At 42.2% G+C, this 14071-nt stretch overlaps 1 protein-coding gene across 5 annotated transcripts in view; it reads right to left on the bottom strand.

The window, feature by feature from the left end:
• Positions 1 to 14071, bottom strand: part of kiaa1109 (KIAA1109 ortholog) — a 77914-nt gene that overhangs the window by 49859 nt on the left and 13984 nt on the right. For all 5 annotated transcript variants that reach the window (XM_060925688.1, XM_060925690.1, XM_060925691.1 and 2 more), the window contains exons 2-24: positions 10435 to 10546; positions 9629 to 9745; positions 9445 to 9523; positions 9144 to 9208; positions 8792 to 8966; positions 6851 to 6932; positions 5952 to 6145; positions 5547 to 5626; positions 3874 to 4021; positions 3636 to 3792; positions 3477 to 3555; positions 3267 to 3358; positions 3063 to 3180; positions 2781 to 2936; positions 2436 to 2533; positions 2113 to 2291; positions 1922 to 2028; positions 1456 to 1646; positions 1091 to 1300; positions 828 to 965; positions 546 to 722; positions 317 to 445; positions 82 to 201 (exon numbers count right to left, since the gene is read on the bottom strand). In XM_060925688.1, the coding sequence (XP_060781671.1) occupies positions 82 to 201; positions 317 to 445; positions 546 to 722; positions 828 to 965; positions 1091 to 1300; positions 1456 to 1646; positions 1922 to 2028; positions 2113 to 2291; positions 2436 to 2533; positions 2781 to 2936; positions 3063 to 3180; positions 3267 to 3358; positions 3477 to 3555; positions 3636 to 3792; positions 3874 to 4021; positions 5547 to 5626; positions 5952 to 6145; positions 6851 to 6932; positions 8792 to 8966; positions 9144 to 9208; positions 9445 to 9523; positions 9629 to 9745; positions 10435 to 10537 (2994 nt within the window). In that variant the 5' untranslated portion in view covers positions 10538 to 10546. The remainder of the gene's footprint in view (positions 1 to 81; positions 202 to 316; positions 446 to 545; positions 723 to 827; positions 966 to 1090; positions 1301 to 1455; positions 1647 to 1921; positions 2029 to 2112; positions 2292 to 2435; positions 2534 to 2780; positions 2937 to 3062; positions 3181 to 3266; positions 3359 to 3476; positions 3556 to 3635; positions 3793 to 3873; positions 4022 to 5546; positions 5627 to 5951; positions 6146 to 6850; positions 6933 to 8791; positions 8967 to 9143; positions 9209 to 9444; positions 9524 to 9628; positions 9746 to 10434; positions 10547 to 14071) is intronic.

The following is a 14071-nucleotide window of genomic DNA, read 5'->3' as shown; positions in this document are numbered from 1 at the left end:
CACATGATTGGCTAATTGCACAAACAAGCAGGCGTACAGGTGTTCCTATTAAAGTGGACAGTGACTTGTCAATAGACCAACCTTGATGTTAACTGCGCAGCCATGTTCGACAATGAAAACCTGGGCTCCGTCCACTGACAGCCGAGTCATGGTGTACTTCAACTCTTCAGATGTTCTGCAAGGGCCAGGCAAGGCTGCATACTACACAAATTAGACACAAATACTTCGGTGAGTTTATATATCAACACATGGAATCCCCTTCATGCTCCACACAATTACATCAGGTATGGGAGGTTAACCGACTCTGATGTTATACCTTGGCATCACAGGTTCTCTGGTCCACTCCATGCTGACAGGTGACAGAGGGTTTAGGCTGCTCCAGCTGGAATTCACGGGACACTACATGAAATACAAAAGTCTCCCCCCATTCCAGCAAGGTGGCACACTGAAATATAAAAGCAAGCAGTATTCATATTCATTCATTCTATTTCATATCGAGTTATTCCAGCTGAACGCTTTTACCCCATTTTTAAAACACAACGCACCTGTGGCACAGTGACTCTGCCTGTAAGAGCCCCGGCCTGTACCTCAATGAGCCAGGCATACTCAAGTGTGTCACTGCCAGCTGGTAACCCTTCAGCTGAAAACATTGCATGGGCTCGCATCTGCAGACCTGACAGACTCAGATGCCCATCACATAACACCCCATCAACAGCAGGACGCTACACAATTAAAAGGAGCCAAAATGGCAGGAATTATTAGAAAAAAAAAAGAATGCACGTTAAACAAAGACGACATCCATTTCGCCTAGGTGACATCCATCCAACCTGGTAGCTATCGCTGACAAAGACGTGTAGTGGAGAGAGGATGAGCTGCAACAGGGTTTCCTTGTAGCCCTTCTTCATTTCAAAACACAGACGCTCCAGATACCCTGTCGGACCATCCAGACTGTCACTGTTGTAATGCTGTCAAAGAAAGACAACTATTCATTACTATACATAAAGACACCGGGTTCATCATGGTTTAATCATGGGTCCGCTTCTGATAAACAAAACTCAGTTTTGTAGTAACATGTGGGTCTTTTACTGACTGTAGGTAGCCGCCCATGGATCTTGTGGAGGTTAATGAGCACAGTGATGTCCCAGGGACGTAGGGAGAGAGGATTGGGAGTGTCTTTGTGGCTGCTCTCCTCCAGACCCACTCCAGTCCAGCCAGATGAGGAGGAGCAAGAGCTTAGTACTGGGCTGGAAAGGGACTCCTCAAAGTCTGTGTACATGTCGTCTTCACCAAAATAATTTTCCTACAGAGTTAAAGGGAGTTGTCTCTATTTTCACTTTGCATACATCAGTTGTTCAGTGCAACCAGTTTAGCTACAGCATTATGTGACATAATAAGTCAGTCAGTATGCTCCTAGTGCTAGTGTGTGTCCTGGTAAGAAAGAAAGCTCTTTCACACCTTGATGGACAGCAGAGCTCTGAGCAGGGGTCCGTACAGGATGATGTGGGAGTCAGGGCTGAGTTCCATCTCCACATGCAGCCGGTCTGGGGGCAGCAGGCTGGGGTCGGATGGCACACGAGGAGGAGGAGCACAGGGGGAGTGCTGTGGGGGGCGCAAGGCTGACAATATAGACTCCTCTATCTCTGAAACTGCACACAGGGAAAAGTACATACATTTTTATCTTACCATATACAGATGTTAAGATTCACATATGGAAAATGTACCATGATTAAGCTTTTAAAATCTGAAATAGTTATGCAGGTTATCATTATGTGGCCATAGTACACAAACATCTGTAGAAGACAATAAAATAATTTTACAACATTATCAACTAAATGACTTTCTGAAAATGCAATCCAGCACCTGAAAGCATTCTGTGTGTAAGGGATTTCCTAACTTCTAATATAGCTGTAAATTAACTTACAGGACCGCTTGAGCTGCTCATCAGACTTCTGTGGGTAGATGGGATGCCAGGTGTAGTCTATAATGAGCAAGAAATTTGGCACACTCCAACAGTCCACCCATCCAGCCCTAAACAAAAACAAAACTTAGAAACGTTCATTAATCCAACAATTAATGGATGAAGTGAAGCAAGAAAAGACAAAGCCTTCATACTTGGCTTGGGTCATATTTCTCCAGCGAGCTTTATTGTTTTTTGGAGCCCACTGGGCTTCTGCTGGCATGCCATTGTCTGGGGAAGCCTTAGTTTGCTGATAATCTTTCGCAAGAGTGAGTAAAGGATATCGACTGGGGTGGCAGTCAGGCAGACAAAGCCGCATATCTGTGTCTTCTGCCTGAGAGAAAAAAATCAAGGACAACAGGCATTTTGGGGCAACCATGGTAAAAATGAGTGGACAAATGGTCTCCTTTATTTAAAAAAAAAACCCACACACACATCAAAAGTAACAATGGGCATATGAACATGTGCCTATACTCACTCTCAAACAGAAACGTGTGTTACAGGTAGCAGGAACAAACTCGTGAAAAGGTAAAGTGAAGTCAATGTTCAGTGTCTCTCCACAGGCAGCAAGATACACTGGAGACATTAAGGAAGAAAAGAACTCAGAAGGTGAGGAGGGGAATTAGACCTTTATCTGACAAGTTGGTTAATCAGTAGTAAAACATTACATCCTAATCCTGAAGTGTTGTTGCTCATTACCAGGTGAAGTGTATTTAAGTGCATTAGAAATTTCTATAAAAATGTGAAGAACCCTGATCTATTCAGCTTAAACCTTTTTAAAATTTCACATCAGAGACCCTAAAGCATTACAGGTCCTCCTCACCATTCTCCTGCTGTTTGGTGGAGCAATCAATCCAGTTGTGCTGATTAGCAGCCCAGATCATCTCAAACTGGTGAAAAAGAATTTTGAACTTCCAGGAATAAGGAACAAATGAGTAGATATCAGGCTCGTTATCACTGGCCCAATCTTGGATCAGATCTGTACACGATGAAATTAATTTATAAACAAGCTGCATTTACACTTGCTATAAATTAGAAATGAGAAAGAGATAGCATATGCTTTCATTTGCTAGCTGCTAAAAGGTAGATACAAAAACAGGTTTACCAGAAAAGAAGTTCTTCTGAGCATAGATGAAATGGTAAGTGGCTTTATACACCTCTAGCTCACACTGCCATGACTGAGGCATATTCCACACACGTGGGTAACTGGCTATCACATGGAACTGAACAGGTGGAGAAAGTACAATTAAAATACTCGTCTCTCTCTCTCGCTCACCCACTCTCACTCAGACACACACCGCCAACTCACAGCTAGCATCTCAGCCTCCAGCAGGGTCCTGTACTGCATGCTGCTAGTTGTGTCCACATGTAGTAGCTGACCTTTAACAGTGGGAGAATAACCTGAGAGAGAGAGAGAGAGTGCAATGGATAAAAATAAAAATACAACACAGTTGGATACAATTCAATCGAGAGGTTTTCTGGACAGACAAAATGCCATAAATAAAGATTTTAAAAATACCATTTTCTCCTACAGTCATAGGAATATTGACCTCCAGATATGAACCTGCACCGACATTGACATGAATGGCATTTGTCTCCTGTAAAAGCAAAGATGATTAATAAGCAGACTGATCTGACACAGAGAGGGAACAAAAACAGCAAAAAGGAGAAACTGTACCCTGTTCTTTGTGAACAGTAGATCTATGGTTGCATCTGCGATGATGTTCATGCGGAGTTCAAAGGCCAGGATTTGTCTGGGTTTCCCTGGTGTAGGAACATCACTCACTTTCATGGGCTGATAGTCTGCAGGAAGGAAGAACTTCCAAAGACTGTCCCTGTGGAGACAGCACCAAGAAAATGCTAATGCATGATTACAGTGAGAAAGAATTTACTTGTGCATTAGTGCATGTACAGACCTCTGTCTGTCAGCCCACGGTCCATAGTTAAAATCTGTTCCTTTCCCACACACTATATCTAAGCCCCAGCACGGAGGCAGATCCTGTAGCTTTGTGCCCTCAGAGGAGGTATCTGAATCCCCATTCTCCAGCTCTTCAGGGACTAGACCTATACACGAGATGCACATTTAAATTATGCCCAGTAGCATTTACGTACATCTATATACAGGCGCAGTCTGAAGTTCAATTACACAGACATGAATATCACCATGGAAAAGAACGTCAAGGCAATATTGGGCTTTTAATGATTTCTTTGAATTGTTCTTTTCTGTGGTAGAATGATTGTACAACATACATCTTTAATAGAAAAAAAAAACAAGAATTTGGTGCACAAGTTTTAATTTTTTTTTTTTTAAATTCAACACAGTGCCAAAATTATACATACAGGGTCAAGAATTTGCATACACCCACTTAGATTATTAATTCAGTGGTTCTAAAAGTTCCAAAATATCTTTTAACTTGGCAAGGCCAAGGCTGCTTAACTTGCGGTTAATCATCATGACTGACTACAGCTGGTAGCATCTCTGTGCCAACATAAAAAGGGTTTGTTGGACAGCACTCATTGGACTGACCAACACAGTTCAATGGGAAAGTCCGAGGAGCTCAGTGCAAATCTGAGAAAGAGGATCGCAGATTTACCCAACTCAGGAATGTCTCTTGGAGGCATTTCCAAACAAGTGCAGACTGCAAGCTCAGTTCAAACAACTGTATGCAAGTACAAAATCACTGGGAGGTGTAGCCACTTTGCCAAGCCACCTTTCTAGAAGAAATCCAAATTATCACACTCAGCTGAGAGGACACTGGTTTGGATGGTCAGGAACAACCCAGGAAACCCCAAGGCACAGGCCTGCCATTAACTGGAAGTTGCTGGAACACCAGAAACTGCACAGGCAGTTTTACACCATCATGGACTGAGAAGCTCAAAGCTCAAGTCAAATTTGCAGCTAACCACATGGACAAAGAAAAGTCTTCTGGAGGAAAGTTTTATGGTCAGATGAGAAAAACATTGAGTTGTTTGGCCACAGTGACCAAAGATACAAAGGAACACTGTACCAGCTGTTAAGCATGGTGGTGGTAGTATGTGTTTTGCTGCCCGTGGAACTGGTGTATTGCAAGTGAATGGAATAATGGAAGAGGACTAATTCAGAATTCTTCAGTATAACCTCAAACCATCAGAATCTTGGACATAGCTACGTGTTCCAATAGGACAATGACCCAAAAGCGCATCAAAGCAAGGTGTGGAATGGATAAAGTAGGCTAACGTTAAGCTTAAAATAAGTCCTGACCTCAACCCTATCAAAAATATGTGGACTGTGCTTGAAAGTCAGGTCTGTGCCAGGAAACACAAACTTAATTGAACTCTACCAATTCTGCCAAGTAGAGTGGTCAAATATCCAACCAGAAGTGTGCCAGAAGCTTGTTGATTGCTACTAAAAGCGTCTAGTCAAGGTGAAACTTGATAGGATGCATTTAACCAAATATTAGGTGTGCAGTATGTATAACTTTGACCCTGTGTTAATTTCAGAAAACCCAAAAATAAATATCATTGAAAGCCCAATATTGCCATGACATTCACGTTCATATCCAAAAATAAATAATAAGCAATTAAATATTTTATTAAAAGACACAAGAACCTGGTTGATCCTGGTAGTAGTAAATGTCCACATCATTTGACTGCATTACTACAAATCCCTCTCCCATGAGTCTGGGTGGCCTTGAAAAAAAAAAAACCCCAAAACCCCAAAGTGTTAATTATGGGCTAATGCTCATTAAACTATGTCTATGTAAATGAATCAGTTAAATATATTCCAAGTCTAACAGCGTCAATTAACAATGCTTAACTACAGGCAATATAAAATAGCTCATAAATAAACAGTCAAGCTGTAAAAACAATTATTTCCCTGCTCCTTGATGGCAATATTAAAACACAGTATACTTTGGGTATTCATATAATTACACTGGAAGAACATTATCCCTCATGTTTACAATACAAGCTGAATGACATTACTTGAGTTGACAGGTCTAAAAGGAAAACTCACTCATCGTTCTGCTGGCCAAGATATCGGGGGTTAGGCACCAGCATCACACGCACATTTTCCAGAGAGCCCTTTACTATGTGCATGAACTGATCCAGATGACTGCTGGGAGGCTTGGTGGTGTAAGTCAAAAAGGCATCATCAAAGTTCATACACAGAGTCTGAGGAAGGTGGAGATTCCCAAACGCCACCCGACCCTGACAGAGTAAGGAAGATTTTTTTTTTTTAAGTAATGGGCTGGGGGTGCACATAACATTTTTTCCTTTTTACATGGGTAGCATCATGAATACAACTGTGTCTGATAGTGAATTAACACAAATACACAACCATACATGCTTGAATACATGGGTCATGAACAATTGCCTCAGGTCTTTACACTGGGTAAATTTCAGTAAGATATGAAACATATATAAAAAGACACGCACAATTACAGAAAGTCTATTGCTTGGTGCTTTGTACTGTACATTTTCATAATATATTCTTCTGTGTATTTGGTGGTGCTGTTGTATGTTGTTCCAAACTAATATGCCTTAAAACATTAAGAATGATCTGTTGTCAAAAAATAATCTGATGTGGATCTAATGAAGCCCTATATTGATGTATTTTTAATCGCAGAAAGACTGGAGCAGTGCCACTGCAAGCCCATTCATATCAGCTCCCCCTAGGTGCTTGCATTAGTTTTAATAATGCAAGCCCAGTCACATCAGATGATATTTAAAACCTGGCCTGTTTACAGACAATTAAAACAAATACCCTTTGTGTGTGGGAATGGGCTTAAATAATGCTACGGTTTATGTTTACTGGCGTAATTAAATCAGCTGATGGGTTGGACTGCAGACTGTAATTTGCCCACACCATGTCCTACATTAACAGCAGAACTGTTATGACATGATTGTACTCACCGTACTGATGTTGACTTTTATGACCGGTATGAGCGACCTCCACGATGAAGATGGATCCTGAGATTCAGCTTTGATGTGAACACTTAAAAAAGAATGCATTCAAAATCCATTAAAAGCTGTGAATCATATGGCTTCATAAAAAGCCATACACACACGCGCGCGCGCGCACACACACGCATACCCCCCTATATCAGAAAAGTTGGGATGTTATGTCGAAATTGAAATTAAAACTGAAAACGATAAGTTGTAACTAATCTGTGACCTCTATTGCACTTTACAGCACATTATTTGATGTTTTACCTCATTATGTTTTTTCAAAATAAACATTTATTTCAATTTTGATTCTTACAACACATTTTTACAAAAAAAAAAAGTTGGGGCAGTAAAGCATTTACCACTTTGTAATGCTGGTATTCCTTCTCACAGCACATAAAAGATGTTTGAGGACTGAAGGCACCAAGTGATGAAGTATTTCAGGTGTTATTTTGTCATATTCTTCCTGCAAATAGGTCTTAAGGTGTGCAACTGTACGAGGTCGTCGTTGTTGCATTTTTCATTTCAAAATTCGCCACACATTCTCTATTGGGGACAGTTCAGGACTGCAGGCAGACCAGTGCCACAGCCACACCTTTGTAATGCTTGCAGAAAACAGTTTTTCACTGTCTTCTTGAAATATCCCTGGAAAAGATATAGTCTTGAAGGCAGCATATGTTGCTCTAAAATCTCAATGTACTTTTCTGCATTAATGCTGCCATCACAGAGGTGCAAGTTTCCTCTGCCAAGGGCACTGACACATACCATGACAGACCCTGGCTTTTGGACTTGTTGCTACTAACAGTCTGGATGATCCTCTTCATCTTTGGTCTGGAACACACAACGTAAAGTTTTTCCAAAAAAAGACCCGGAATACCGAGTCATCTGACCACAATACACATTTCCACTGTGTGATGGTCCATTCTAGATGCCTCCGAGCCCAGAGATGTCGACTGCGCTTCTGGACACAGTTAACATAAGGCTTCCTTTTCATTCCTTACTGTAGTGCTTGACAGGTTTACCGATGTAATCCTGAGCCTACGTGGTTACAGTAGCTATAGATGAATGACGGTTCTTGATGCAGTGCCGTCTGAGGGATGGGAGATCACAGGTGTTCAGCTTAGGCTTGCGCCCTTGCCCTTTACATACCAAAATTCCTCAGGATTCCTTGAATCCTTTTAATGATGATACGCACCATAGAGGGTGAAACATCCAAATCCCTTCCTATCATTCTTTCAGAAACGTTGTTTTTCAACATTTCAATAATTTTCTCAGACATCTGTTGACAAACTGGAGATCCTCGGCCCTTCTTTGCTCCTCAAAAACAAGGCCTTTCCTGGATACTGATTTTGTACTAAATCATGATTACAAATCACTTGCTGACATTACCTGTTTCAAATCACATCATTATTTAAATGGTTTTACTTCATTACTAGCCCTAAATTGCCCTGGTCAAAAACATTTTTTTAGAATGTGTTGCAGGCCTGAAATGCAGGAATGGATGTATATTTACAAATGAAATGAAGTACCTTGGGTTAATACTGTCTGCAATGAAATACAAGTCAAAGTAAATTTAGAAAATAATTGCTTTAATTTTTATTTGCATTTTCCATACCGTCCCAACTATATCTGATTTGGGGTTGTAGTTCACAAAACAATCTTCCAAATATAAAAATTACAATACAGGAAAAAAACTGCAAAAGCAAATAAAAATCAGGCCTTTTTCACCGCATACAGAGCACATGCTCCAAGACATTCAGCACAGTACACCAAAAAGTTTAAGCAAACATATTTTATGAGTAAGAAAAGACCACCATCCATCAGACCACCAAGCAAATCCAGTAAAGGCATCAGTAACATTCATTACTTCGGCTGGCAGAAGAGAGATTGCGAGAGATGTAACATTACCTATCAAGCGTTTTATTTCTCTCCTCTCTTCCCTTCTCCCCATCTCGCCAAGGTTTAATGAGAGTGGGCTCCAAGCCAAACATATCCTGCAGCCGTGCATACATATCTGTACGGTTATATACGTGGAACTCAAAGCCGTTAACGGTCATGTACAGCCGTGTCTCAGCCTTAGGGTCTTAAAAAAACAAAACAAAAAACACTGATCATTCCACATGATTTTAATCAACAAGACTATCTCTGGACAAAGTCTATCCAAGTGTATCATGAACAACATTGATCTAGCTCTTCATGAAATACAACAAAATACATCTGAATAAGCACAGAGGATTTTCCATGATGGTTCTTCTCTTACCATGCTGTTTCTGTTTAGGGTTATACATCTTCCACCAACGGAATATAAGGAAGCCATCTTGAATTCTGGGAAAACCATTTGAACAATTACTGAAGCACTTATTTAAAAAAAAAAAAAAAAACACGCATTTGCCTCATTTAAAGTTTCACCATTTTCATGGCTGGGATGTTAAATGGATCACCAAAAACATTATAAATAAAGACTGAAGGACCTCAGGAGGGAAAGCAAAGACCTATAAAAATTGGTCATAAATGGGAAAAACATAACCTCAGACACAACACATCAAGTACTGCAAGACTACCTAATTGACATGTCTTCATTGATGAAGTACACATCCCGGAACATGACCTTCCCAGAAAGGACAGAAAAGGAGAACGAGCCTGCAAATACAAATTACAAACACTTCATCAAATACATCAAAGCATGAATCTTGCCTTTAGCTATTGATCAAGATGTTTCTTCCACATACAAATACAATTACCGACCAATGTGTATATATCCATTTTTGTAGAGTCGATTGATGATAAGGGTGAGAATGAGGCCAATGTTACGGGAGTTGTAGTATGTCAAATATATAATCCATCCACAGGACAGAATAGTAGCTGTGAAAGTAAGACAAAAATAATTAAGTTATTTGATTAGTCTTTAAAAAAAAAAAAAAAAATCAGATATTTATTGAGCACAAATAACACAAGAAAAAAGGCGTAATGGGATATAAACTTAAAGGGGACAGATTATGAAAAACTCACTTTTTCAGTGCTTGTGCACATACATTTGTGTATCCGTAGTGCCTACCAACCCACAAACTCAACTAAGACACCTAGTCAGTTTCTTTAGCGCTGCCTATTTCAGAAAGCATGTGCTTCAACAAGTCATTCAGATTTGTCTCCACATGTCACAAGGGGAGTTCATTAGAATTATGCCTCTCCCTCATCTGAGCAGCTCCACTCATGGCTTGAGAACTTTGCGAATTAATATTCATGAGGAAAATGCTACCTCACTGGTCAGCGCGGGGGTGGAGGGGAGGAGCTTATCATCATTTAAAGGAACAGGCACTCAAATCAGCTGTTTTGAGCAGTTTAGACAGGGTGAGGATGACACTGTGGTGCTTTATCCTTGTGGTATTTTGACTAAAGCATCTCACAGATATTTCATTAAGCCCTCAGGGAACTGTGTCAGCTTGTGGAAAACGGGTATAACAGGTCACCTTTACCATTTTCAAGTATTTTATAAGGCATTTTGCATGAGTAGAAAATATAGAGGATTTTTTTTTTTTAATTTGGTAACTCACCCACAAGCAGCCACACTAAGTTGGAATTGTGTTGGTTTAGGTATAAATCCAAATCATCCAGACTTGGAACCAGACTGTTGTTGTTTTGCTTGTTATCCATCATTAGAGGATCCTGCAGACAAAATCATTACCATTATTAATCATCATCATCTTTAGTTTCACATGTTCACCCCAAGGGAGGCAGCACGGTGGTGTAGTGGTTAGCGCTGTTGCCTCACAGCAAGAAGGTCCGGGTTTGAGCCCCGCGCCCGGTGAGGGCCCTTCTGTGCGGAGTTTGCATATTCTCCCCGTGTCCGCGTGGGTTTCCTCCGGGTGCTCCGGTTTCCCCCGCAGTCCAAAGACATGCAGGTTAGGTTAACTGGTGACTCTAAATTGACTGTAGGTGTGAATGTGAATGGTTGTCTGTGTCTATGTATCAGCCCTGTGATGACCTGGAGACTTGTTCAGGGTGCACCCCGCCTTTTGCCCGTAGTCAGCTGGGATAGGCTCCAGCTTGCCTGTGACCCTGTAGAACAGGATAAAGCAGCTAGAGATAACGAGATGAGATGTTCACTCCATGTCCATGTGGTTCAACCAACCGAAAAAAAATACACAGGCTAAAATAAACTGGCTAAGATGAACAGTCCCAAGGTGAAAATGAGGGTGTGAATGTGTGTGCGCTGTGCATGCTGCTATGGAGTGGACTGGTATCTTATTTCATACTCAGGATGGATTCCAGATCTATTGTGATCCTGGGAAGTTGCTGGAGATGAATGAATAAAAGAAACACTACCACCAATTACTAGCTTGAAAAAAGCCACATATCAAGTACGGAGTGGAGCCCCATACTTAAGAGAAATGCATTGACCTGATTTTTGATGGCTTTTGCATCCATATGTCCGTACAATGAACATGTACCCCTACAGGGAACCTGACCATTAGTGCAAGGCAGCAACTCACAAACACTTGACCACCGGACAACGAAATTTGCATCTTTATTTACATAAGATAGATGGGTTTTTAATCCAGCGCTTATTTTCAATTTGCTTTTTAAAACAATGTGGGATTATTTACTAACACGTTTTACAATAAATATTCACAACAGTTTCACATAAAACTAGTTAAAACAGTTTTATTAGTCCATTAGCTTGTTGGACAATTGACAGTTTCTATCATCTGAGGGCGGTAGACAGATCTAAGTGCAGGAAGAATTTTACTGAAAACACACCGTCACAAGACAATGCAGAAATTGACATAAAAACACGCTACATTACACAATTTGGTAGTTCATATGCTACAACAGGGCGGCACGGTGGTGTAGTGGTTAGCGCTGTCGCCTCACAGCAAGAAGGTCCGGGTTCGAGCCCCGTGGCTGGCGAGGGCCTTTCTGTGTGGAGTTTGCATGTTCTCCCCGTGTCCGCGTGGGTTTCCTCTGGGTGCTCTGGTTTCCCCCACAGTCCAAAGACATGCAGGTTAGGTTAACTGGTGACTCTAAATTGACCGTAGGTGTGAATGTGAGTGTGAATGGTTGTCTGTGTCTATGTGTCAGCCCTGTGATAACCTGGCGACTTGTCCAGGGTGTACCCCGCCTCTCGCCCGTAGTCAGCTGGGATAGGCTCCAGCTTGCCTGCGACCCTGTAGAAGGATAAAGCAGCTAGAGATAATGAGATGAGATATGTTACAATATTATTCTATCCAGGTGGATTGGCAGTGCACACATACATACATACAAACAAAAGTCTTAGGCACCCCTTTTTTTTTTTTAGGTACAAACTTTGTTGTAGACTTATTTGATGACTTGTACATTATGGAACCAGTGCAAAATACTTTAGGTTTACAAATATTAGTTCTACTTCCTTGTCTCCAGACCGCCAGATGGCGCAGTTTAGACTGTGTGAAACCCCTTGCGCTAGCCGCATCTCTTGCCGAGAATTTATACCCAAGTTGTCAACTCGTGACGTATGACGTGCCCTAAATGATAAAACAGTAGCACGTACGTCTATCATTGCCTTTCGCTTTCTCACCATTGTTGAGATCAGACGTGGATGCAACATAGCTATCTTACGGAGTTGTCTCCAACAGCTGGCTCCACAGTTTTACCTTTCGGATCGGATTGAATATATCATCAGTGGATTCCAGTTTAGAAAAGCTAGTCTTAGAAGGTGAGTTATCTTTGCTGTGCAGACCCACCACACCGGTCTAGCACGCTGACTAGCATTCGCAGCTAGGTACAGTCCGATGCCCACACCCTGGCATTGGAACACCGTACCATAATCACCTCACACTCTTGTCTGAACGTGTGCTTGTGCCCAGCCCCCTGTGCAACACATTTTCTTAAACCATAACCAACGCCATCCCCGGCTCGGCATCAAGAGGTAAGTTCAGTTGCGTGGTGACAGACCTCTCCACCGGTCTAGCACAATCAGTAGCGCGCTAGCGTCCAGTCCCCGGTGCAGCAGCGCAATAGCGAAACAACCACTACCTGTCCCCATTCCCCGGCGCAGCGTAGCGAAACAATAAATAAAGAGCACCTGTTTACCCGTGCCTTTTTCCGCTTCACAAGTGCAAGGTGCTCAGCCCCCAGCACCAAAACATTTGTATGGCTTCAAGCTTACAGTTAATCAGATTGGATTACAGCACTGCAGTTCTTTTGTGTGTTCTCTCCATGACACATAACATTAACTGATTGTGTGTTAATAGGCTACAATAATTAATACAATAACATTAACACAGTTGGTAAGTATGGCCTGGTGTGTTCTGTGTGGTACACCCATGGAAGTGGAAGATCCACATGATCGCTGCCCCAGCTGCCTGGAAATTAATCTTCTCAGAGAGGCTATGACTGATCCATGTGTGCATTGTAGCCTACTCTCCATACAACAACGGCAGGCACGATTAGCAGGCATTGATGGAAAAGAGGACTGCCTTCTCTCTTCTCCTCCAGCTCAGGAGCGCGCAGGTAAGCACCCAGTGGCTATGTGCCCAGTGGCTTCGCATGCTCCCCCAAAAGTGAAAAAGCCCAACTGTTCACAGGAGCTGACACACAGGGTAGATCAATCGACAGAGTGTTGCACAGATAAGAGAGATGCTTATTAGTATGCATTCACAACATGCATCACAGCCTGGCTCTCAGACAGAGGATGAGGCCCCTCTGCCTGCTTCACAGCCAATCCTGCCTCCATCTCCCCTACACAGAGAGGAGGATACGGTTTCTCTTGCCGCCACAGATAGCTCGTTTCCTTTTGGCAGAGATTTTTCATTCCCAGATGACCATGTTGCCTTCCACTCTCCTGCTACAGAGAGTGGCAGGGAGTCAGAGGACGAGCCAGAATCATCAGTGGTCAATGCCACTCTAGCAGGAACCATTCAAATGACCCTGGCAAAGCTTAACATAGAACCTCTTCCTCAGAGTCTGGTGCTGACAAGCCGTCTTTGCCGCTTATCCACACACAGCAATGATCTCCTTGTCCCTCACTGTGAGGACTTTGTTAAGATGTTTACTGAGGCACTAAAGGAGGCAAATACCAGCAGAATGGACCGTCCCACTAGACTGTTGGCTTCCATGGCAAACCCAGGCTCTGCAGGCCTGGGCCCCATGCCACCAGTGGGGTCAGTGGTGGGGTCACTGGTTGCCCCACCTGATGAAGCCCTTCGTGCT

Source organism: Neoarius graeffei, chromosome 7 (assembly GCF_027579695.1).
Source record: "Neoarius graeffei isolate fNeoGra1 chromosome 7, fNeoGra1.pri, whole genome shotgun sequence".
Taxonomy (NCBI): Eukaryota; Metazoa; Chordata; class Actinopteri; order Siluriformes; family Ariidae; genus Neoarius; species Neoarius graeffei.
Note: the sequence above shows the minus strand (reverse complement) of the source record. Positions and strands in the feature narration are given on the sequence as shown.